At 50.4% G+C, this 26,043-nt stretch overlaps 1 protein-coding gene across 1 annotated transcript in view; it reads left to right on the forward strand.

The window, feature by feature from the left end:
- PLA2G4E (phospholipase A2 group IVE) overlaps positions 1-26,043 on the forward strand; it is a 58,136-nt gene that overhangs the window by 25,377 nt on the left and 6,716 nt on the right. The window contains exons 3-18 of the mRNA XM_060293575.1: positions 2,164-2,300; positions 5,899-6,030; positions 7,069-7,109; positions 9,028-9,070; positions 9,574-9,634; positions 10,267-10,424; positions 10,518-10,604; positions 10,993-11,030; positions 12,891-13,026; positions 14,331-14,467; positions 16,791-17,013; positions 19,465-19,579; positions 20,134-20,271; positions 21,712-21,819; positions 22,367-22,570; positions 23,809-23,975. Coding sequence (XP_060149558.1) covers positions 2,164-2,300; positions 5,899-6,030; positions 7,069-7,109; positions 9,028-9,070; positions 9,574-9,634; positions 10,267-10,424; positions 10,518-10,604; positions 10,993-11,030; positions 12,891-13,026; positions 14,331-14,467; positions 16,791-17,013; positions 19,465-19,579; positions 20,134-20,271; positions 21,712-21,819; positions 22,367-22,570; positions 23,809-23,975 — 1,925 coding nt within the window. The remainder of the gene's footprint in view (positions 1-2,163; positions 2,301-5,898; positions 6,031-7,068; positions 7,110-9,027; positions 9,071-9,573; positions 9,635-10,266; positions 10,425-10,517; positions 10,605-10,992; positions 11,031-12,890; positions 13,027-14,330; positions 14,468-16,790; positions 17,014-19,464; positions 19,580-20,133; positions 20,272-21,711; positions 21,820-22,366; positions 22,571-23,808; positions 23,976-26,043) is intronic.

Consider the following 26,043-nt stretch of genomic DNA (forward strand, 5'->3'; position numbering starts at 1 on the left):
TTATTCAACAAATATCTAGCGGTGCCAACATGGGTTTCCTGAGCTTCCCAGGGTGCAGTGGGAGGTGGAGACAGATGCACCGACCTGCCATTGCAGTGAACTGTAGCCAGTGCTCCATCGGGAGGAGAGCAGAGGGCCCTGGGCTACAAGGGGCACCTGGCCCAGACTTGGAGGTTCAGACGAGGCTTCCAGAGGAGGTCTCTTCTGCAACCTGAAGGGGCTAACCAAGGAAGGGTGGCGTGAAGGAGGAACAGAAGGGTGTTCATTGCAAGATGGCATGGCCTTTGAGACCTACAAGGGACTGGGTTTGGCTGGAGTCTGGAGTGTGAGTGGTGGCACGTGTGTGAGTGTTTACGTGCGTGCATGTGTGCACGCACCTCTGTGTGTGTATGTGTGTGTGTGTGTTTGGGGGCAGGGAAGGGGCTGGGGTGGTAGGGAAGATGGAAAGATGAAGCTGAGGCTGGGGAAGTGGGAGGGGCATCCATGCTGAATGGGTGGGACTCCTTTCTGAAGGCATATGGGAGCCGCTAAAGGATCTTAAACTGGAGAGTGACATGGTCAGATGGGACAAGAGCCCTCTGGTTTCTCTAAAGAGAAAAGATCAGGGTGGGGCAGGACAGAAGACAGGGCATCCATTGGGGCAGTGGCAGCAGAGATGAAGGTGGCTTGTACCAAGGCAGTGGCCATGCAAGTAGGGAGAAGTGGACAGGCTGGAGAGCTCCAAGGAGTTAAGTCGACTCAAGGTGAGAGTCAAGGGCGATATTTGGTGTCTAGTCAGGACACCTGAGTTGACGGTGAGGAAGAACAGGTTGGGTGTGGAAGGAAAGATAGGGATGATGTCATCATTTTCTTTTGATTCTGTTGGGTTTGGGTCATTCTTTGTGTTTGGATTAATGATGATTATGACATTTAAAGGACAGGGTCATCTCACCTCTATTCAGTGGGAGGAAGGCCATGAATTCCAATTCATTGAATGGTGAGCCCTCACAGATTAACCAGACAGCGGGGATGAAATCAGAAACTAGGGATGCTTGTGATGCAAACCATGGTTATTAAGTCTGATAAAGTTCTCAGTATAGAGACAATATAGGACTAAGTCAGTCTGGGGAGTGGGTCACCTCTGGTTCCACTCTCACAGGACATTATTAATTATAATTAGGAGGTAGTTTGGATGAGTCTCGCATCCCTGCCCAGCTTTACTATCTAGAAGACTCTCTGACACTGGAAACTGTATTGACGGTTCCCGTTCTCTATGAATTGGGTGGGTACCCTGGGAATGACCGAAGAAGAGTGACAAGGGCAATCGTGGCACCTCTTCCTCCCTCCTCCCAGGTAGAATGGAGGGAAGGAGCTGGGCTGGGCTGCCATTTTTCACTGTATGCCTTCTGCTGCTCCAAACAGAAGACCCAGGAGGCCTTCTTTCACTTCAGGAGGGCCTGTTGAGGTCACAGCCTTTGTCCTTCTCCAGAGCACTTACAGCATCATCACAGTTGCGTTGTTCTTTCAAATGAAAAATAGAGTATGTGGTCTTAGATGTGAGGGTTTCTTGGGTCACACACCCCATGTGGGGAGACCAGCAGAGATATGAAAAGCCCGTCGGGGTGTATCTGAGACGTTAGTCATGTGTGGATGGTAGTCCCGGCCCCTAGATCCTGCTGAATAGCTTGTTCCACTCAAGCCCTTCCCCGCTGGGGCCCTCTAGGCTGACTCCCAGCCGATGGTGTCCCTTCTAATCCTTGCTGCTCCTCAGCTCAGAGGAAGAGCTGGGCCCTACTGTGGTTTCCCTGGTGCCCTGGGCTAAGGCAAGAGATAAACTGGACCCTTGGGGGCTAGTCCTCCAGATCTTCCCCTGGCAGAGGGAAAACTGTGCAACTGTACCTTGTCCCAAACCAACAGGTGTTTGCTCAGAGAGCCAGGGTGCTGCTGAGAAGAGCCAGAGGCCATCTGTGTCCACGAGAACAGTCAGTGGGACCTGGGTCCCCTCTGTGAAACCTCTAGCCTGCAGTCCATGACCTTCTCAGGGTTCTGGGACAAAGGTCTCTGGAGAGTCAGAGCCATGAGTCAGGAGGGGACCAGAAGCTGGCTTCTGCCTCCACACTCTCTCCTCTCTGGACCTGGGTTGACTCCTCACCCTCCCCTCCCACCCTTGTCTTCCTCGGACAGTAAGCCAGACAGACTGCTTTGTGAGCCTCTGGCTGCCCACAAGCTCTCCTAAGAGGCTGAGGACTAGGACCATCTCCAACTGCCGAAACCCAGAGTGGAATGAAAGCTTCAAGTTCCAGATCCAGACCCGGGTGAAGGTGAGACGTGGGGGACAGCACCTGCCTGCCCTGCTTGCTATTCCCCTCCTTCCCTGCTTGTCCTTCTCTTTGATCATGTGCCCTTCTTATGACTATTTGTTTTTCTTTCTTTTTTTAAATTAATTTTTATTGGAGTACACTTGCTTTACAATGTTGTGTTAGTTTCTTGCTGTACAGCAAAGTGAATCAGTTATACGTATACACATATCCCCTCTTTTTTAGATTTCCTTCCCACTTAGGTCACCACAGAGCACTTGAGTAGAGTTCCCTGTGCTATACAGTAGGTTCTCATTAATTATCTATTTTATCTATAGTAGTGTATATATGTCAGTCCCAATTTCCCATTTCATCCCACCCGCCTTTCCCCCTTAGTAACCATAAGTTTTTTCTCTACATCTGTGACTCTATTTTTTCTTTGCAAATAAGTTCATCTCTACTGTTTTTCTAGATTCCACGTATGAGTGATAGTAAATGATATTTGTTTTTCTCTTTGACTTCACTCTGTTTGACAGTTTCTAGGTCCATCCACATCTCTGCATATGGCACTATTTCATTCCTTTTTATGGCTGAGTAATATTCCATTGTATATATGTACCACATCTTTTTTATCCATTCCTCTGTCGATGGACATTTAGGCTGTTTCCATGTCCTGGCTATCATAAATAGTGCTGCAATGAACATTGGGGTGAATGCATCCTTTCGAATTATAATTTTCTCTGGATATATACCTAGGAATGGGATTGCTAGGTCATATAGTAGCTCTATTTTTAGTTTTTTAAAGAACCTCCATACTGTTCTCCATAGTGGCTGTACCAATTCACATTCCCACCAACAGTGTAGGAGGGTTCCCCTTTCTCCACACCCTCTCCAACATTTATTGTTTGTAGATTTTTGATGATGGCTATTCCGACTGGTGTGAAATGATACCTCATTGCAGTTTTGATTTGCATTTCTCTAATAATTAGTGATGTTGAGCACTTTTTCGTGTGCTTTTTGGCCATCTCTATGTCTTCTTTGGAGAAATGTCTATTTAGATCTTCTGCCCATTTTTTGATTGGGTTGTTTAGTTTTTCAGTTTTTTTTTTTTTGGTTTTTTTCTTTTTTTTTTTTTATTGAGCTGCATGAGCAGTTGGTATATTTTGGAAATTAATTCCTTGTCAATTGCTTCATTTGCAAATATTTTCTCCCATTCTGAAGGTTGTATTTTCGTTTTATTTATGGTTTCCTTTGCTGTGCAAAAGGTTTTAAGTTTAATTAGGCCCCATTTGTTTATTTTTGTTTTTATTTTCATTACTCTAGGTGGTGGATTGAAAAATATCTTGCTGTGATTTATGTCAGAGAATGTTCTGCCTACATTTTCCTCCAAGAGTTTTATAGTATCCAGACTTAGGTCTTTAATCCATTTTGAGTTTATTTTTGTGTATGGTGTTAGGGAGTGTTCTAACTTCATTCTTTTGCATGTAGCTGTCCAGTTGTCCCAGCCCCAGTTATTGAAGAGACTGTCTTTTCTCCATTGTATATTCTTGCCTCTTTTGTCATAGATTAGGTGGCCATAAGTGCATGGGTTTATCTCTGGACTTTCTATCCTGTTCCATTGATCTATATTTCTGTTTTTGTGCCAGTACCATACTGTTTTGATTACTGTGACTTTGTAGTATAATGACTATTTGTATTTTTTTAAATAAATTTATTTATTTATTTATTATTTTGGCTTCATTTGGTCCTCGTTGCTGTGTGCAGGCTTTCTCTAGTTGCAGCGAGTGGGGGCTACACTTCATTACGGTGTGCAGGCTTCTCATTGCGGTGGTTTCTCTTGTTGCAGAGCATGGGCTCTAGGCATGCAGACTTCAGTAGTTGTGGCACGTGGGCTCAGTGGTTGTGGCTTGCGGGCTCTGGAGCGCAGGCTCAGTAGTTGCGGCACACGGGCTTAACTGCTCCATGGCATGTGGGATCTTCTCAGACCAGGGATCGAACCTGTGTCCCCTGCATTGGGAGGCAGATTCTTAACCACTGCATCACCGGGGAAGTCCCTATTTGTCTTTCTTTCTACCGACTTCTTGTCCTCCTATCGACCTATCTGTCTCCCCACTCACCCACTCCTTCCTTCTGCCTGTCTCACGCTTGTCCCTCTAGGCATACTCATCCTTCTATCCTCTTTCCTGTCTCTCTTGTCCTACCTAATTGTCACTGGAACTGGATGTCTCCTGCCCCAAAATAGAGTGTGTTTCCAGTATCTTCCAGAACATACTCCAAGCAGGAGCATATAGAGAAGAGCCATTCTACTCACTAGGCCCAAGACCAGTCTAATTCCGGCCAGAGGGCTTTCTCTATCTTAAATCCTTTTTAGATGGCTTTATTATTTCAAATTCCTTGGGTGTGTGTTCTTCATTTGTTGAGTTGCTGTTTCATGGTATTTGTCTTCTTCAGATATACGGTGACTCTAAGTTGAGCTCACATCTCCTGAGGGAGAAGCCTCTCTTGAACATCCTGAGTTGCGACAGCTTCATCAGGGTGGCCTTAAGACAAGCTTGGCCTCATCATGGAGGAATCAAACCCAGTCTTGAGGCATTTGAGGCTTGACAGCTCCATCAATCTTACTGCTTTCATATTTTAGGGATGCTTCTCCGTTCCGAGTTAATGACTTATCCTTTTTGTTTTCAAGAAGGGCTTTATATTTATTGTTTTAAAAATATCTTTTCTATCATATATATGGTTTTTGGTGAGAAAGGGGGATTTCAGTTTGGGCTCGGCCTACCATCTTGAAAACAGAATTCATGTTTCTTTTGTCTGAAGATCTATGGGGCTGCTGGGTTGGTTCAGGGACACACCTGGTTTCTAGTCATTACAAAGTCAACAGATCTCATTCAGCTGGGAACCCCCAGAACCACCTCATGCCCACTAGATAGGAACCAAAGAGGCAAACCCAGCCCCAACCTACATCTCTCAGGATCCTTGGAAAAAGTGGCCTCAGAGGCCAATCCATGTCACCTAAAATCATTGACCTTAGAGTTCAGCCAGACGACAGGGTAACTGCTCCATCCTTGACATACAGCTTTGGGACCATCCATGAGACCTCTTTAGGGGCTGATGAGCCAAAGCATAGAGTTCCAATACGTCATCCCAACCCAATCAAACCCTCTATAATCTTTGCCACATCACTCCCCTGGAGTGTGAAGATGTTAGCTTCCCTTAGCTCGGTTTTCTAGTGCCAAAGAAACTGTCTTCAGCTCCTGGGTCCCAATGCTGGATACATTCTATGTCTTGACAGGGGTCTTCTCTGCTGTGCCCTTCCATCTCTCCCCCAGGTGAAATGAAATCCCTCACACTTCACAAGCCCCTGCCAAGCTTGCAAAAGAGCAAAATTTCCCAGTAGGAGAATCAGAGAAGAAGGGCAGGAAGGCTTCAGAGAGTTGCAAAGAAGGGAATAGACACTTTCCTCTCTTAATTCATGTCCCTACAGATGTCCCTCACACCTGAGCTGTGCTGGCTCCCATCCCTCAGACCCACCTCCTCACTAGGACTGAGGTCAGGCCGCTCATCCTGGGAATGGGTTGATGCAACCTTGGTAACCAGACTTGAACCCTCCGTTCTCCCCTAGAACGTGCTAGAGCTGAGCGTCTGTGATGACGACACGTTGACACCAGATGACCATTTCTTGACAGTTCTCTATGACCTCACCAAGCTCTGCTTCCGAGAGAAAACCCACGTGAAGTTCCCACTCAACAGAGAGGTGAGTGCAGGTGCCCCAGCCCTCAGCCTCCTGCTTCACGAGGGGCAGCTGGTTATTCCTATGATGCTGTTCTATGGGATCCTCTCTCTGTAGCCAGGTCAGGAGAAGATAGCACTGCTGTTCAAATCCCAGCGCTTTGGCTTACTATCAATAGCTCTGTGACCCTGCAGAAATTGCTTCATTCCTCTGAGTTCTGTTACCTCGTCTATACAATAGTGATAGTAAGACCTACCACACAGGGTCACTGTGAGGCTTAAATAAGAATACATAATTAAGGCATCTAGCACTGTTCACAGTACAAAATGGAGACAGAATACGTGTTGATTCCCTTTCTTTCCTCAGAGTCCTGCTTCTGGGATGGTCCCAGGGGACAGAGGACAGATAAGGATAAAGGAGTGCAAATCTGCAAATCAGAGAAAGGCAGAGCTGAAAAGGCCCAGGATTTTATCAATTCATTCAACAAGTATTTGAATGCCCTATGGGCCAGGCACTGTGCCGTGCACGGGCGACACCTCAGGGACAAGCATCCCTGCCCTCACCTGGCTTATACTCTGTGGGGAAATTAAGGTCCAGTGAGGGAGGTCATGACTTCCTGAAGTTACACAGCAAGAGATGCAAAGCAGTAGCTGAAGGAAGGGGCTCCTAGCCTTCAGAGTTGAGCTTGCTGGGGGCAATATCTCCCTTGCCCCAGGCCCTGAGCCCCTTGGAGAAGAAGGGGAGCAATGGAAGCTGGAGGGAGAGGATGAAAGGAAAATGTTCTGGGGCAGAGAGATTTACCTGCTGGGTCTAGGGGTCAACTCCACACCCTGACCCTCCCCTGGGTGGTCAGTTATGTTCCTGATATCAAAGACTTGGGGACAGAGGGAGGCAGAGGGGACAAAAAGAGCCAGGAGCAGCTGCCCCCACGCCAAGACAGCAGGACAGCCCTGTGCGAAGGACAGGGGCAGGTCCGCAGGGTCTCCTGGGATGGCACAGGATCCTGGTCTGCAGAGAGGCGTAGACACAGCTCACAACTGCAGTCCCTTCCTCCCCCTGCAGGGCATGGAGGAGCTGGAGGTGGAGTTCCTGCTGGAGGAGAGGTGAGTAGGACCCAACCCCCCAGGATTCCACCAAGGTCCTGACCCCAAAGCAGCTTCTGGGCACAGGCATTGTACAGCTGGGTCCTCCTTTCTGCAGTTCCCCACCCCCACTTCTACTCCCGCCCTTGACGCTCCTCACTGTGCATCAGAATCACTTGGGAACTTCTAAATCCCATAGGTGCCTGGGCCCCACCCCTTCTCATCCAGGTCTACTGATGTCAGTATTGCTTTAAAGATCTAGTACTCTGGCCAAATCACCTGCCTCAGCTCCCCAGCATTTCTGAGAGTGGCCTCTGGGAAGACTTCCTGCCACCATGGGGATGGGGCCTTCTTGAGGCCACGCTAAAAAGAAGTCAGGACCAAGGCGTCTCCTCCTGGACCCAGGACTGTTAGAACAAACTCCCCCAAACCTGGCCTGAAGCAGAGGCCATGCCCCTCTGCAGTCAACTCTGGAACCAAGTCAAGGGGAGGCTCAGGACAGAGATGTGGGGTTATTTCTCATCATGTCCAATTAAGAAAAAGATCCAGGGTCCTGGAGGTATGACTGTGCCGTGGACTCAAGTGGAATTGGGTCACAGAGCTGGAGTGTGGGAAGAAGAGGACACAGAGAGAGAAAGGAGAGGAAAGGGTGGTGGGGGAGGGGAGTAGGGTTCCTGCCGGGAGGGGACAAGCCTGCCCTGGGGCAGCAGTGTGCCTTGTGATTGGGCAACCAGCTTCTTAACCCTGGCAGAACTGAGTCCCCTGGACTTATTAACAGCCCAGGGACAGGGGGACAATGAGAGGCAGGAACAAGAACAAGAGGGCTTGTCAAATTCCACCCGGAGAATCCTCTGCATAGGGGGTCTTGGAACTATTTGAGGTGCCTCATTAAAATCAACTTAAATTAAAATTTAAATTAAATTTGACAAATTAAAATCAACTTTATTTGTTTCATATTAAAGAAAATCTGGGCTCTCTCCTTCAGTTCTTGGTTTGACAGGAATTTTAGGGGGAAAAACATTCCTTGGGTGAATTAGAAAGTGGCTTACAAAATGAAATACGTCAGCATTGGTAATCAGAGTTGATATGGAAACACAGTCATCTTGGGCTTAATTTTGACAAGGGAGGCTGTGGACTCCCCTAGGCGAATTGTAACCTTGGAGGCTTTCTCAGCTTTGTAACACAAGGACATTTCACACTCACCAGGCCCCTCTCTAGCTGGGTCAAAACTATTTGTTAAATGCACAAATTAAATAGGATGAGTCCGTTTTGCTACCAGAACTGTTTACATTTGCTCGAGATGGTGGGCTCTGGCCTTTTCTTGCAACCTGTTTATCCTCATAACTCCATGCAGTTGCATCTGGTTGGACATAAAGAACAGCTATCCTTTAAGGAAGAAAAAGAAAAGAAACTCTTCTACTCCCTCTAACTTCTAAATCTTTTTTTTTTCTGGACATTCTGTTTAAAATGTATGCCAGTTTTCTCCTTGACGATCTGCAGATCTAAGGTTTCTTAAGGCAATATTTCTCACAAGGATTAAGAAGGCTCTGCTATCTCCTTACTGACCCTACGTAGGCTGACCCTTTGTCACCCTTGTGAGAAATCAGTCAAGAATGATATGACTTAGAGAATAGACTTGTGGTTGCCAAGGGGAAGAGGGGGTAGAGGAGGGTTGGATTGGGAATTTGGAATTAGCAAGTGCAAACTATTGTATATAGGATGGATAAACAACAAGGTCCTACTGTATAGCACAGGGAACTATATTCAATATCCTGTGATAAACCATACTGGAAAAGAATATGAAAAAGAATGTATATACCTGAGTCACTTTGCTGCACAGTAGAAATTAACACAATGTTGTAAATCAACTATACTTCAATAAAATAAATTTTTAGAAAGAACGATATGACTGACCAGGAGTTCTCATTTTGTTTTTCAGCCCCTCTCCACCTGAGAGTCTCATCACGAATGGCGTGCTGGTGGTAATTGTCCTTCCAGGCGCCTGTGGCTCCAGAGGCCGCCTGTGGCTGCTGCTCTTGGGAACAGAACTGTGGGAGGGAAAACAAGGCCCAACTTGGGCCCTTGTCCCAGAGCCCGCTAGGAGTCAGACTAACTGAAGCCAGACAAAGGGGGTGCGGGCAGTGGTGGGGGCAGCAGCTGGGCTCCTGCTCCTGGGGAGGAAACACCTGGACCAGCATCCCATCTCCCAAAACGATGACCTCAGCAACCTCCCTAATAAAGCACCCACTGTCAGAATCGGTCTCGTCCCATTTTCCCCCAACTCCAATCTCTCTATAAGCACAAGTTCAGAATGAAAAAGATTTTCATAATTAGGCTGTTGGTACAGCCATTTCAATTAGATGCATCTAAAGCCTCAGGATTCAAGGAAATCTCTCCCCCGAAAATCAGTCTTTGGGAGTTTGTGGCCTGGTAGAGCATCCCCGGAAGCTTGTGCTCAAAATGACCTCCCCTTCCTTTGTTTCAGTCTCGACAAATGTCCTGCCTGGAGGTTCATGCAGAATCCAGGAGACAGAAGAATAGGAAAGGTGAGCCCTTTGACTACCTCTGCCTGCTGGGGGGTGGGGAGGACAGTGCCACTTCCCAACCCTGTCAACACCAGAGTTGGCTGCTCCATGGCTGCCCTGGGCTCCATGGGGAACGCATTTTATAGCTGGCAGGGACCTAAGAGATCCGCAAATACGCGACTCTCCTTCTCACCACTCCACCCCATCCCCCCCATGCAAGGCTTCCAGCCCTGTCTGCAGAGAGGAGAGCGGCACAGCCCAACTGGCATGGGGGAGGGAGGGGGAAGGAAGAGGTTCTGCCCCCAAACTGGCAGCAAGGAGAGGGCCTGCTTTCAGTGCAGTGGGAAGGTAACTTCGGGGCACCTTGTGGAGGAGCAGAACCTAGGAGGACTAGTCCAGAAAACTCAGCCTCTCAGACCTCACACACACACACACACACACACACACACACACACACAAAGCCTTGTAAAAACGCAGATTCCTGGGCCCCGCCTGGCCCTTCAGAATGAGACTCTCTGGGGCATTTTAACCAATGCCCTCGGTAATTCTAAACCCCTGTCCTGGGTGCCTCCCCTAGGCCTTTTATTGGGCCGAGTTGGGGTAGGAAGTGGGAGGCTTCCCAGGGGTCTCAGCCCTCTTGTCCTCTCTTCCAGTGAAGGGCCTCCCGGTGACAGTGACGGAGTCCTTCGAGCACACCCAGCACATCTCACACTGCCTGGAGCCCTGCGGCCCAAACCCTGCCTGCTTCCACTACCCCAAGTACTTCCAGCCCCAGGTCCACGTGGAGGTGCCCAAGAGCCAGTGGAGCTCTGTGGTAGGAGGCTGCGACAGTAGGGGGTTAGGGGCTGGTTCAGACTCGAGTTGGGAGGAGCCCCTCCCCTCACGAAACGGCCCATCCTTCCAGCTTTGCTGCTGCAGTGCGTGCAAGAACGACCCTGTGTGCCTGTCCCTGGATTGCCTCCCTGACGGCCAGGCGGTGACCCTGCCTGTGGTGAGGGCCTGGGTCTGGGAAGGGGTCCCTGAGCAGCGTAACCTGGAGTGCCTGTGGAAGGGAGACGGGGACAGCCTGGGGAGCCCGGCGGGGAGCATGGCTTGTGGCGGGTCTCTCAGGCAGGGTACAGGAGTCTTGGGGGATAGAAGACTGCTGAGCTGCATTGTGGAGCCAAAGACAGGGTGTGGAAGCTGAGCCAGGTTGGGAGCGAGAGACGTCCAGAAGAGAACCTGTGTGCGCATGCGCGGGCGGGGCGCTGCATGCGCATGCGCTAAGTCAAGCGTCCCGGGGTGGGGGCGGGCACGGTGTGGTGAGTCTCCCCTTATTTGGTTGGGACCACTTGGCTCTGAGCTGTCATCCCTGACAAACTTCATCTTTCAATTCCCAGAACAAGAATTGTGAATTACACATGAAGTCTACACCCTGGTAAAGTGCCCTTTTTCGGTCTGTCCCTCTGACTTATTTATCTTTAGGGACTTAAAGTGGTATCTTGTTGTGGTGTTGATTTGCATTTCCCTGACGGCCAGGGACGTTGAGCATTTTTTCACAGGCTTATGGGCCATTTCTATATCTTCTTCGGAGAAATATCTATTCAAATCCTTTACCCATTTTTAAAGTGGGTGACTTGCCTTTTATTGTTAACTTGTAAAATTTCTTTGTATATTCTAGATACAAGCCCCTTGTCAGATATATGATTTCTAAATATTTTTCCTGTTCTGGAGATTGTCTTTCACATTCTTAATGGTGTTCTTTGAAGCACAGAAGTTTTCAATTTTGGTGAACTTCAGTGTATGTATATTTTTTTCTTTTGTCACTTGTGCTTCTGGTGACATATTTAAAAAACCATTGCCTAATCGAAGGTCATGAAGATTTACTCCCATGTTTTCTTTTAAGAGTTTTATAGTTTTAGCTCTCAATTTGGGTCTATGATCAATTTTGAGTTAATTTGTATATACAGTGTGAAATAGGGGTCCAACTTCATTCTTTTGCATGTGGATATCCAGTTGTCACAGCATCATTTGGTGAAAAGACTGTTCTTTCCCCCTTTGAATTGTCCTGGCACCCTTGTTGAAAATCAAGTGACTGTAGTTTCCATTTACAATTTGATAGCTGTTTGTCCTTGGTCAAGTTATTAAGGCTCTCTAAACCTCAGTTTTTCTCACCTGTAAATTAGAGCAATACCAGGAGTACTGTCTATCATTGGGTTGCTTTGAGGATCCAGTGAGATAACACATGTGAAGAAATCAGTGATCTGCGAAGTGGGAAACTCAGAAAATATCAACAAATGTTATTATTATTGCTGTTTTATTATTCATTCCTTGTTGAGGCCAAGGGAAGATTTCCTCACAGCTGTGTCTGCAGGCCTATACCAGACATGAAGGAAACATAATGAGAGAGCTCCCAGGCCCTACCTTCAAGGAGATGTGACCTTTATAGTTACCAGGGTCACTAAGACTCAGGCTGGAAATTGTCAAGGTCCATTCTCCTGGAGTCACTGGGGAGGAGGGCCTTGGAATGCAAGGGATGTTGATGGGCAGAGGGAGGAGGCTTAGAACCCAGACTATTCCTGGGCCCTGAGAGCCGATGGACCCTTCCAGGAAGTAGCAGGAGGTGAGGTTGGACAGATCAGGTGGGGGCTTGGATGCCAGGCCAGAAGCCTGGACTTGCTCACATCAGGGATGTGATAAAAAGAGGGCAAGCATTGGGCATGCTCTTCCTGCCCCACCCACCTTGCAGACCTGTGGGGGTGACAGGGTGAGATCAGGGATGTGAAGGGTTTTTGTCACACAGGATGATTTTTACTCTGGGAGCAGGAAAAGCTCACCAAGGAATATGAGCTCCATGAGAACAGGACCTTGTTTATCCAGCTCAGAAGAGCCCTACTGTAGAGCCTTATTCAGAGGGACTGGCCAAAAGGATCTCAGGGCCTCTTGTCACCCATGTCTGGCCTTGGGCTCTAGAAGGTGCCTGGGGGAAGACTTTCCAGATCTCGTTGAAGAGGCAGAGGTTCAGTGAGTCCCTAATTGTGTTGAGTACCTGCTTACGGTCTACCAGCTAAGGCTTTGGGGCTTTACATTTGTTATCTCATTAAGTGTTGAAGACAGTGCCAGGAGTTAAGCACGATTAGCCCCATTTTACAGATGAGAAAGCAGGGGCCCAAGGTCACAAAGGTGATTCCTGGCAGAACCGGGCTTCAAGCCTAGGTCCAACTGACCCTAAAGCCATGTCTTCTCCATGGAGGTGGAGTCTACAGACCTGCTAAGCCAAGCTCCTCTGTCCCCACAGCTCCGAGGCACTGGACGTGCGGCTAGGCTTCAGCCTGTGCCAGGCAGAGCTGGAGTTCCTGCAGAAGCGGAGGGTGGTGGTGGCTGAGGCGCTGAAGCAGGTGTTGCAGCTGGAGGAGGACCTGCAGGCAGACGAGGTGGGTGAGCAGAGGTCCGCTCAGAGCCAGGCTTGTCCTTCGAACACTGTGCCTGCCAGCTGCCCCCTGCAGTCCCTCCCTTGCCCCAGGGCAGCCTCAGCACTGCCTTTCCTGGTGGCCCTTACTGCTGAGGTTCCAGGTGCCCAGGTGACTGGCTGTGCTGGATGTGATTCAGTTGTGTGTTCGCAAGGGGCAGGAAGGGCAGAGTAGAGAGAAAGGAAGGAGCCCCAGCTGCTGCTCCCCGTGCGCTAACAGATCCTGAGATGATGAATGATGTCTTATCTACACGGGACAATGTGGCATCCTTTCCCCAGCCAGGAAAACACTGGAAGCTCCACCACCACCCACATTCTACACACCTCCACCCAAAAGGCCCTGGGCCTTTCATTCTTCAATTCTCCCTTCCCATAAATGTATGCGCACGTGCGCACACACACACGCACACGCGCACACACACACAGAACGAACAGCAGTGGGGGGCTGGAGAGAGTCAGCTTCCTCACGCAGGGCCAGCTTCTGCGCACAGGTAGATGATGGTGCCTTTGCCAGAGCCCTCTGTCCCCTCCCTGGTAGGGGCTGAGGCTCACACTCCCCTGAGCAGCAGGTCAGCCCTCGGAGAGCCCGCACTTCAGAGGCCAACCACAGGTGTAGACAGAGACCTCGTCCCTGAGGAGGGCTGTGATGGGGCTTCGGCCGACAGTACATCTTACAGTCCCCACTCAGATGAAAACTGAGTGAGTCTTGGCAAAGACTCCACGCCTCGCTCTCCCATCTATAGGGAAACACACTGAGGACATTTTAAACCTAAGTAAACCCAGAGGTGACAACTGTGCTCCTTCCCACATCAAAAATCCATTTACCCCTGCTTTTACACATATGGTCTATAGGGACCACATACCATGTGCCAGGCCTGAGCCTGACATCCAATCCCTCTACAGCAGGTGCTGATTTGCAGCCATTAGAGAATCACACGCTAGCTGGGCTCTTGAGCGAGCCACCCAGCCCTCTGGCCCCAGTTCATCATCTGTTAACTGAGAGCTAGATTAATAGTGCCAAGAACTCCTCCAGCCATGGCCTTCTAATTTACCAAGCCCGACACCGACCACTGGGTTTGGAACTAAGGTCCAGTTCTAGACCTACCAGGCGGCTTGACACTCTGAAAGGCAGTTTTCAGGTCACTCAGTCCCCACTCTCTGCTCTCTGTAGCCAGCTCTTCCTCTTCCACTGTTATTTCTAAGCTCCTGTCTCTCCAAGTCTTCCCCTACCCAGCATTGCCCCAGCAGTCTGCCTCCATGTGCCCCCAGGTCCCACTGATATCCATCATGGCCACTGGGGGTGGGACAAGATCCATGACTGCCATGTATGGCCACCTGCTGGGGCTGCAGAAGCTGAACATCCTGAACTGTGCCAGCTACATCACTGGCCTGTCAGGGGCCACCTGGTAAGGAGCGGGGGGCCACTGTCTGGTGAAGCCCAGAGCGAGCAGCCAACAGCCTGGCCGGCGGGCGGGGATGGGGTCTCTGGTAAAGCTCATCCGCCCCAAGTAGAGTGACTCGTGACACCTGGGCAGCTCTACCCCTCACCACTGTGTGACCTTGGGAATGCAGTTGAACTTCTCTGAGTCTCATTTTCTGTATCTGTAAAGTGGGGATAGTAATAGCCCTGACCTCATGGGGTTGTTGTGAGATGCTCTCCCAGTACTGGGTACACCAGGGACACGTGTTGGTCATGACTCCATTACTGTGGCAGGGTCCCAGGAGCGTGGCAGCCAGTTATGAGTGAACCACTGGTGCCACTGGTGCATCTCCCCAGCAGCTGCCCTCTCTCAGACTGTGCCAGGTCTCCTGGGGTGGGTGGAGCTGGCCCGCTGCTCTGGCTGCCACGTTCCAGCCCACCCCCAGCCCTGCGTGCTCCCTCTGCCCTGCAGGCATCCTCGGGCTCCCATCCTCACTCTTGCTGGTGAGCAGGGAGGGTGAGCCCTTAGCTCCCCTGACAGGTGAGGCCAGCACGAGGCCGGCTTCTCCACAGGAGCCACGGCACCTGGGATTCACGATGCCGCTGGCGGCCCACAAAGATGTTGTAATTTCTTTTAAGTTCTTTAAAAGAAACCTAGGTTGAAGAAAGTGTTTTAATATATAGTAATATATCACTGTATTTGTCTTTATACAACAGTCATAGAAGATAATTTTTAATATTTTTATGGTGGAAGGGGCCCACCAAAGTCGTAATGCAGCCCTGGTCTAGGGTGACCCAGGCCTTGTGACTACCCACATCCTCTCAGCCAGGGCTGCATCTTATTCTGTGTGTAACTAGTGGGCCTCAGAGCCCTCAACGTCCCAAGCTGTGTCCCTCATCCTGGAGGGGCTCTGGGTAACTTTCATTTGAGGGGGTGGATGTGAGGAAAACCAAGGGTTCCTGGTGCACCAGAGGCCCCGAGGCTTCAGCCCAGGTGGGACAGAAGGATAGCTGACGATTACGGGCATTGCCTCTGCACGGAGCACTGGGGTGACTGCTTCCAATGGACTATCTCATTTCTTCTTCACAAGAAGACTATGAGGAAGATGTTGTCATTATGCTCATTTTACAGCTGGAGAAAGAAAGGAATTTGCCCAGGGTCACTCAGCTAATGAGCGGTAGAGCTGGGATTTCAACCCAGGCTGTCTGAGTCCAGGGCCCACATTCTTTTTTTTGGGGGGGGGGAGGGGACCCACATTCTTAATCTCACCGATAAACCACTGCCCATGGGAAGTAGGTTAAGGAGATAAACTTGCTTGCACCAGGGTAGAGGGGCACCTGAATCCTCCTGGCCTACCTCTGGGCCAGGCAGGAAACTGGGAGGAACTCAGACCCAGCTGGGGTGGGGGTAGGGTGTCTCCTGGCCTGGGAAAGCACTGGGAAGGAATTTTGTAAAATCAAAATCAATCATTTGTAATGTTTTTTTAAAGCTTTTTAAAGGTATGAAAGTAACAGCGTGAACCTTATGGAGAGCAGGGTACTTTTTGTTGAAGAAAACTCCTGAAGGGAGAGGCCGCTGCTCAGACAGCTGTGCAGCTGTAGACCAGGTCCACTGTGGGGAGGGGGATTCCTGGGTGCTGTCCTGACCTAGACTGAGAAAAGCCGGGTCCAGGCCAAGCGGAGGCAGACAGAGGCAAAGACCCAGGGCTAGGGGGATATCTATCTTTGTTTTACTCCTCCCCACTGCCCACATAGAAGTTAAGAAGAAGAAGGGGAAGTAAGTCTTAGCTGGCATCACAATTATGGGAATTAATGTGGCAGAGTGAGAAGAGTCCAGGATTTGGAATCAGCAAAGCCTGGGGTCAAATGCTGGCCCCAGCACTTACTTCGTGCCCGGTACTGTCCTAATCATTTTACATTGACTCATGTCATCTTCACAATAACGCTGTGAGGTAGGTACAGTTATCATCCTTCTCCCCAACACACAGATGGGAAAACTGAGGTGAGGAGCAGTTAGGTACCTTGCCCAGATCCCATGGCTGGTGAGTGGCAGAGTCTGGTTTTGAACCCAGGAAGATCTGGGTCCAGAATCTTCACTGTTAAGCACTGTGCTCCACCTGGCACAGCAATCGTGACTTTGAGTAAGAATGTTCTCCCCTCCCTGACCGGGCCTCACCCCATTTCCTCCAGGCTCCTCTCCTGGCAGGTGAGGGTTTCCCATGACCTACCCACCTCCTTTCCTGCCAGGGTCCAGGGTCGATCTGGCCAGGGCTGGCTCAGCTCTCTCAGCCACGCCTGTCTCTCTCCAGGACCATGGCTACCTTGTACCGTGACCCTGACTGGTCCTCCAAAAACCTGGAGCTTGCCATCCTCGAGGCGCGGAGGCACGTAGTCAAGGACAAGACGCCCGCTCTGTTCCCAGATCAGCTCCTCAAATTCCGGGAGGAGCTGCAGCAGCGCAGGCAGGAAGGCTACAAAGTCACCTTCACAGACTTCTGGGGTCTGCTGGTCGAGACCTGTCTGGGGGACGAGGTAGGTGCTCAGCTTCCCCTGGGGCCCAGCCCGCCCGGGGCTGATGCCCAGCCCTCCGCCTTCACTGGGGCACCGGGAGGTACATCGCAGCAGGAGGGAGTTAGGTTAGACCTGCAGATGCACCCGTGGGCCTTAAGAAGCATGAGGCATCAGAACACATGATGCAGGCAGATGGTGGGATTGTCTTCCCGAGTCCCTTTGGAGTATGACTGAAACCCTCACATCAGGGGTGACTTAGGTGCAACCTTTCCGAGAGGCAGCGGGCCCTCTGAGAACCTGTGAGAGAAAATGGGGAGGGAGCCATCAGAGTGTGATGTAAGCCTGACCCCAAGTGGAGGAGAGAGGGAAGGAAAGGCCAGGTGGAAGCATCCTAGCCCACTGTGCGGTCTGAAAGGTCAGCACAGTGACCCTTGCAGAGTTCCCCAGCCAAATTGGCCATCGGAGGAGTCTGGCACCGCCCCCTCCCCTCCACCACAGTGGGCCTGCCTCAGGATCCCTGCCACGCTCAGTCATGGGCTGGGACCAGCCCAGTGGGAAGTGTGGCCTTAGAACAAACTCAGCCCTGGATTTCAGAGCACGGTAGCTGGGCCATCAGCCAATTACACTCCTGTAGTTGGAGGTCTGCTGGGCCCCTTCTCATGGCCACCACACGGAGGATGAGCCCAGTGAGGTTCCTTCCAGCTCTGATATCCAATGATCTGAGCAGTGTGTGCCCAAGAAGAGAAGCAGCCTGTGTTGGGACCCAGCTGCTGTGAGAGCCATGTGGGCCGTGGTAGGGCAGTGGGATCCCCATGGGATGCTGCCATCCCGGACATCAGGGTGAGCTCAGCTAACTCATGGACCCTTCCGACTGCCCAGACCCCAGGGTGGAACCAACTTTGGCTGTTGCTTGACCCCAGAGTAGGGCTTCCCATCTAATTTCTATCCAGGCCTATGGCTGTCTGCCCCACTCCCAAAGGTGTCTGAAGAGTTCAGAATTCAAATCAGAACTTACCAGAAGGAAGAGGGACAGCAAATTCTTTTCTAGTAGATCTCCTCTTCCAGAAAACACAGACAATTTGAGCAACCAAGGACAGACCAAACCTCATCTTCAACATTCATTCATTCCCCCATTCATTCTTTCAACAAAATTAAGTACCTCCTGCATGCCAGGAACTGTGCTAGACAGTGGGGATTCAAACGCGGGCACTGACAGCCTTTGATGGAAACCTGCCCTTTCTGATAACCCACTGTCTACTCTGTCCACATGATGGAGCAGGGCAGGCAGAGGCTGAGGGTGTTGGCTTTTGGATTCAGGCAGGACAGGATTTGAATTCTGGCTCTGCTCTGTGCTATTCCTTAAATGGGAATTTCATCAACCGTTTCGTCAACAGTTAATATTTCTTAGAGTAGTTAGTGCTCCATGTGGTGAGGAGGAAAGCTCCAAGGCTTTTAACATTAGAGTCTGAGCATTGCCCAGGGTTTGGTGTAGGAAGGAGCCTAGGTTCCTGGGAAAGCAAGTCTAGGATTGATGGAAGGAGGCCTCTGCTCTTCCACTCTGGCCAAGGCAGGAGCTCCTTTGCCTCAGGCCCCCTTGACAATGAGTGTGGATTGGGCTGTTCCCCGAGTCTGCAACTTCCTCTCCTTCCATGACGGTCATTGCTGTGGTGCCCATATCTCTGGGCCCAGTTCTGACAGGCATCCTGTTGGCCTTGCAAGGGAGGCCTAAGAGTTGTTTGACCCACACATGTTTACCATCCCACACAGGTTCTGTGCCTTTACACACTCGCGCAACCATGGATGTCACCCACCAGGCAGCTGCTTGGCCTGGGGTCAGAGCCTGGTCCTCTAAAGCCTCCACTGGCCTTGTCTACACTGGCTGATTCACTTTGGGAGGTGGCCTGTGGTCCAGGCTGATCTGCAGGACTCCCGCTTTGATTACACCACTTAGTGCTCTGGGGGCTTAGAGGGAATTTGACTGCCATCCGGTGGCAAGTTTCCAAATCTTTTGTTTAAAAAGAAGAATCTTTTTTTTCCCCTCCCAAATGAATTTATGAGAGAGCCCAACATGCAAAGCAGATTTTTTAAAAAATGGAGCTGCTCTGGTTTGAGTCGGGTGGAAGGTGATGAGGATGAAGAGGGGGCAGTGGTGGCCTCCTCCACCCCCGGCCTTTTCATTCTCTGGTCCCTGAGACTCGAGGAGAACCCCAGGACTCTGAAGAACAGCTCTAAACTGCAGATCCAGTCCCACCCTGTCCATGTGTCTGGGGTGATGAACGGCCCAAGGATGAGTGAACATTTTCTGGGTACATTTTAAGCGTCGCTTTGACTGGTGTCAGGTGAGACCTCCAGAGCAGCCTGGTGGGCTCAGGAGCCTGGTGGGCTGCCAGAGGTCCAGACTATCCGCTTATTCTGCACTGCTTCCTGGCCGCTTGTCTGCTCCTTCTCCTTAACCATTATTTTTCCACACAGAGATATGAATGCAAACTGTCAGATCAGCGTGCTGCTTTGTGTCAGGGCCAGAACCCCCTGCCCATCTACCTCACCATCAATGTCAAGGATGATGTAAGCAACCAGGATTTCAGAGGTAACACCGGTGGCTAGCAATTTCCCCGGGGCGGGGTGGGTCCCTTCTCAGCAGGCAAAGGCACTCAGTACCCCAGCGCACACATCCTGCCACCATACCTTTGCCAGCCTCCACAGCAAGAATGTGCTGACAGCTGAAGAAATCCACTTGGCTACCCCCTTCTGCCCAGACGCGTGTAGCCGGTGGGCAGCAGGGGTCCTATGGCTCCCCTGAGCAGAGATTTGATGGGATAGAGGAAATAAAGGTCGTGAAGGGAGAGAGTCCTAGACATTTCTTAAGCTGCCAGGATGGAGGGACTCTAGAGACCTGCCCTGCTTCGGGGTCCGGTTTTGGTCCGGGTTTATGAGGCGCAAACGAGCCTGTGCAGCTTGCAACACTGAGTTTTGCCGGGCCAGCAGAAGCCGGTCACGGGCGCCCCCCTGTGCCCTGCGGGGGAACTGCGGCCTCCCCATCCCAGGCTTCTCGCGGCCGGGGAGGCGGCGCCAGCAAGGAGAAGGGTGGGCGGGGCCGCCCCGGCCTGAGACTGACACCCTGCCCTGCTGCTTCGTGTGCAGAGTGGTTCGAGTTCTCCCCCTACGAGGTGGGCCTGCAGAAGTATGGAGCCTTCATTCCCCCCGAGCTCTTCGGCTCCGAGTTCTTCATGGGGCGGCTGATGAGGAGGATCCCAGAGTCGCGGATATGCTACATGCTAGGTGACTCCTGGCTGGGGGAGGCCCCTGGGAAACCTGCCCCATGCGGAACAGGCTCCGCGTTTGATTAGAGGAATGACGAGGAGACACGGTCTGTTCCCCCAGGATCATGTGCCAGGTGCTGGTGCTGGTTTGGGTTATCCCTTGGGCATGTGACCCTCCTGGCATTTGTCAGCATACCCTCATTCCAGGAGAGGCTCCGGAGCCTCCCAGCCTCCCAGACTGCCCTGATCTCCCTGTGACCCTGTGGGCCTGGAAGGACCTGACAGGGGCTCCTGGGTCACTGGGGAACAAAAGGGACTCTCCCAATGGCCTGGTCTCCAGTCGTCTCCCTGGTGTCCATTCAGAACCAGACTGGGAGTTGCAGGCTGAGATGGAAGCTTCTGGAACTTCTACCCCCTTCTCCCCGGTTCCAGGAAGCAACATGCCTGTTTCCAGGGCTTGAACCAGCCCCTGGGATCCAAGGGGCCAGAGGGGACCTCAGGGTGAAGACAGAGTGTCTGGGGAAGCCTGGCCCAGCTCCCAACACTATGTTCCCTGGTCCTCCAGAAGCCAGGCCCACTGAGTGCAGGGGCCTGACTGTGATGTCCACTCGTAGAGTTCTCCCCTTCAGAGCCCAAAGTACATCTGTCAAAGGGCAACCGCAAAAAACGGACCCATTTTTACAGCCTCAACAACAGTTATGCCCTTATTTAAACTAGTTGTCTGCCTCCCCCTCCCTTCCATCTATCCCAAATCCAAGCCATCCCAGAAAGTCCCACTTAAGCTCCATTTCTTCTGGGAAGTCAGCCCCGAAGCCCCCAGCCCCCAGCAGCCTCTCCTTCCTCTGAACACCTGTGCTGTTGAGCATGTGGCTCAGAGATCTGTAGGTGAGACACTCGGACTTGAACTCTGGTTCCTCATTTATTAGCTGTGCAAAGTAGGCCAAATTACCTAACCTTCCTGAGCTTCAGTGTTCTCATCTGTAAACTGGGCTTAAGAGTAAAACCAACCTTATGGAGGATTCAAATGGGTCAATGTATGTGAAAGATTTCACATGAGTATTATTATTACTGTGTTGCATTTTTTAAATCATAATAAGAGATGGTGTTACATTTATTGAGTGCTCACCATGTGCCAGGCGCTGTCCTAAACTAGTGTGTTAACTGATGCAAGGGGTGATTTCTGGACTTGAACTTGAAGCCTGCACTTGTCAGCATTAAGTCTCTCCTGGGGCTGTGCCTTATATGCCTTCATACCCTCTTCCAGTTCCAAGAGGAGAGCGGAGAAGAGCTGAGTCACTTATGTCGAGCTGCACTGTGGGGAGAGGGAAATGAAAGCCCGTCCCACTCCCTGAGCAGCTTGACTTGGAGGGGGCATCGAGTCCAAGGCAGAATCAATCAGTATGTGGGTGGACCTGGAGGCTCTTGGGCACAGCAGCTCACCGCTGGTCCTGCTCCCTAGGTCTGTGGAGCAGCATCTTCTCCCTGAACCTGCTCGATGCCTGGAATTTGTCCCACACCTCGGAGGAGTTTTTCCACAGGTGGACAAGGGAGAGAGTGCATGATATCGGTGGGTGACCCACTGGCTTCCCCTCCTGGTTGGGCGATGGCAGGGTGGGGAAGGTGGATCAGCAACTGAGGAGCAGTCCACCTGCCACGTGTTTCAACGTCATCCCTATGGCCCATGGAAATAGGAGGGCAGCTAGGGGGTCTTCCCTGCCTGGAAAGGAGGGTGATTGCATTTGGATACGCCTTTGCCAGCTCTGGCCTGGCCCGGGGGAGTGGATGCACCGTGTGGTAGGCTTGGAAGAGCTGCACGGTGCCCAGGAGAGCTGCAGAGGGTGGGGATCTATGAATGCAGTTAAAGGTCACCCTTCTGGACTCTCTGTTTTCTCTGGAACCCCTCCTTGCCTGTCACCCCACTCCTTCTCCTCTACCCTGCCCCTGTTCTATGTCTCTCCCCTGGGTCCTCCTGGCTCCGAGAACTAGACAAGGAAGGTGTGCACTGCACTTACAGGCTGACCCCTGGGTGCAGGGCAACCATGGGGTGCTTCACCTGGGCAATCTGGGGACTCCAGCTCTGTAACCTGTCCTCCATCCACCCCCCTCCCCTGCAGAAGATGAGCCACTCCTACCTGAAATCCCCAAATGTGATGCCAACATGCTGGACACCACGGTGGTGATGCCAGGGTCATGGCTGTCCAATACTTTCCGCAACATCCTCACCTCCCGGGCCTTTTTGTCTGAGTTCCACAACTTCCTGCTGGGGCTGCAGATGCACACCGACTACTACCAGAATGGCCAGTTCTCCACGTGGAAGGGTAACCTTACCTGCTGCCCCTTGAGGCCTACCTCTGTTTAGAGGAAGGGGAAGTGGATGTGGAGGGAGAAAGGATGAGAAAACTCCTCTGCCCATGTTCATTGGGCCCAAGTGGCAGACTCTCCCCATAGTGTATTCTACATCTGGTGAAGCCTTGAACAACAGGTGGAGTGGTGGTGTATTTAATTAATTGAATCTGTACAATGACTCTATACAGCATCTGTATAACAATCCCAGCAGGTAGAAGTTGACCCCATTTTACAGTTGGGGAAATATGGGCCCTGACTTTCTACAGTTGTGTTCTGGGGACACCTTTTTTCTTTTTCTTCATTTAAAAAAAAATGTATTTATTTTATTTTATTTATTTTTGGCTGCGTCGGGTCTTCGTTGCTGTGCGCGGGTTTTCTCTAGTTGCGGCAAGTGAGGGCTACTCTTCGTTGCGGTGCGCGGGCCTCCTGTTGCAGTGGCTTCTCTCGCGGCAGAGCACGGGCTCTAGGCACGCGGGCTTCTGTAGTTATGGCGTGTGGGCTCAGTAGTTGTGGCGCACAGGTTTAGTTGCTCCGCGGCATGTGGGATCTTCCCGGACCAGGGCGCAAACCCGTGTCCCCTGCATTGGCAGGCGGATTCTTAACCACTGCACCACCAGGGAAGCCCCTGGGGACACGTTTTAATGTAAGTGCTGCCCCCGGAGTTGGGCAGGAACGGCCCAGCCCAGGCTCCTCCAAATGGTGAGTGGCAGAGCTGGCTCTTAAACTGTGGTCTTGCAGCTTCAACTCAAGACTTCGTCCCTACCCTGCTGAGGATCTAAATTTGACTTTCCACCATCTTTGGTGTTTTACTTGGCCACAGCCTGCAATGGCTGCTTGAGCCTAGGCTAATGATCTTTGTCCTCACTATCTGGGGCAGAAAAGGCAGCTGGCTCTGGGCCCACGGTCTGCACTAATTTATAGGATAGTCTTAAGCCCCTGCTGCACCACAAATTATGGGGCTGAGCCTTAGTGGGCTTTCTGTGCATGTTCCATAAAAGACTTGCTAAACTCCCCAGATAATGCTGTTCTTCTTCAGCCTACCCAGGGGGACACTGGGACTCACCGGGTACGCTGGCCAAGGGGAGGGCTGGAGGCCAGGCTGAAGTGGATGAGCTCCGGGCAGGGCATCCCATCCCCCCCAGGTGCCTCTGACCATCTGCTGAGATCAGGGCGCCAAGGAGTGAGGATAACCACAAGCCTTGACTTTCAGACTCGGTGCTAGATGGCTTCCCAAACAAGCTGACAGCGTCCGTGAACCACTTGTGCCTGCTGGACACTGCATTCGTCATCAACTCCAGCTACCCGCCTGTCCTCAGGCCGGAGAGAAAAGCTGACCTCATCATCCACCTCAATTACTGTGCTGGGTCCCAGACAAAGGCAAGTTTGGCAAAGAAAGGCTCCCGCCCCACTCCCCACAGGCTCCTAGACTTAGCATCGGAGAAGCTCAAGCCACCATCCCTGATGGAGGTTACACCTCCAAACCTCAGAGGCGTAGCCCGCTGGCCCGCATGCAATGGGTTTACTAGATTCACTGAGCTAATTCCAATTTTATTCTTACATTTGAGCATTTCCCATATTTGGCAATTCTTTAGCTGCAAAATAAAAAAGAGTTTAAAAAATAACCTTAGGGCTTCCCTGGTGGCACAGTGGTGAAGACTCTGCCTGCCAATTCAGGGGACACGGGTTCGAGCCCTTGTCCGGGAACAACCCACATGCCGCGGAGCAACTAAGCCCATGCACTACAACTACCGAGCCCGTGCTCTAGAGGCCACGAGCCACAACTGCTGAGCCCGCAAGCCACAACTACTGAGCCCGCGTGCCACAACTACTGAAGCCCGTGTGCCTAGAGCCCGTGCTCTGTAACAAGAGAAGCCACTGAAGTGAGAAGCCCGCACATAGCAATGAAGACCCAATGCAGCCAAAAATAAATTAATTAATTAAAAAAAATAATAATAACCTTAATAGAACCCAGTCAATTGTAAAGTTTTGTACCACTTCAGGAGCTTGTAATGTCCTATGTTCAAAGTGATCACGTGGTCTCCCCACTACCAGGAAGTATGAGCCTCCATGTAATTACACCAAAGAGTTAGGACCAGAGATTTTTATTTATTTTAATTTATTTCCTTTTGAAAAGTTCTGGATTTTCAAGGGAAAGAAACTGTTTTTTGGTCTACTTTATTTATTTTATTATTATTTTTTATACAGCAGGTTCTTATTAGTCACCAATTTTATACACATCAGTGTATACATGTCAATCCCAATCGCCCAATTCAGCACACTACCATCCCCAACCCCCTGGGGTTTTCCCCCATTGGTGTCCATAGGTTTGTTCTCTACATCTGTGTCTCAACTTCTCTCATGCAAACCGGTTCATCTGTACCATTTTTCTAGGTTCCACATACATGCATTAATATACGATATTTGTTTTTCTCTTTCTGACTTACTTCACTCTGTATGACAGTCTCTAGATCCATCCACGTCTCAACAAATGACTCAGTTTTGTTCCTTTTTATGGCTGAGTAATATTCCATTGTATGTATGTACCACATCTTCTTTATCCGTTCGTCTGTCAATGGGCATTTAGGTTGCTTCCATGACCTGGCTATTGTAAATAGTGCTGCAATGAACATTGGGGTGCATGTGTCTTTTTGAATTATGGTTTTCTCTGGGTATATGCCCAGTAGTGGGATTGCTGGGTCATATGGTAATTCTATTTTTAGTTTTTTAAAGAACCTCCATAATGTTCTCCATAGTGGCCATATCAATTTACATTCCCACCAACAGTGCAAGAGGGTTCCCTTTTCTCCACACCCTCTCCAGCATTTGTTGTTTGTAGATTTTCTGATGATGCCCATTCTAATTGGTGTGAGGTGATACCTCATTGTAGTTTTGATTTGCATTTCTCTAGTTATTAGTGATGTTGTTGAGCATCTTTTCATGTGCTTCTTGGCCATCTGTATGTCTTCTTTGGAGAAATGTCTATTTAGGTCTTCTGCCCATTTTTGGATTGGGTTGTTTGTTTCTTTAATATTGAGCTGCATTAGCTGTTTATATATTTTGGAGATTAATCCTTTGTCCATTGATTCGTTTGCAAATATTTTCTCCCATTCTGAGGGTTGTCTTTTCATCTTGTTTATGGTTTCCTTTGCTGTGCAAAAGCTTTGAAGTTTCATTAGGTCCCATTTGTTTACTTTTGTTTTTATTTCCAGTACTCTAGGAGGTAGATCAAAAAAGATCTTGCTGTGATTTATGTCAAAGAGTGTTCTTCCTATGTTTTCCTCTAAGAGTTTTATAGTGTCCGGTCTTACATTTAGGTCTCGAATCCATTTTGAGTTTATTTTTGTGTATGGTGTTAGAGTGTTCTAATTTCATTCTTTTACATGTAGCTGTCCAGTTTTCCCAGCACCACTTATTGAAGAGACTGTCTTTTCTCCATTGTATATCT

The sequence above is a fragment of the Globicephala melas genome, chromosome 2 (assembly GCF_963455315.2).
Source record: "Globicephala melas chromosome 2, mGloMel1.2, whole genome shotgun sequence".
Lineage (NCBI taxonomy): Eukaryota > Metazoa > Chordata > Mammalia > Artiodactyla > Delphinidae > Globicephala > Globicephala melas.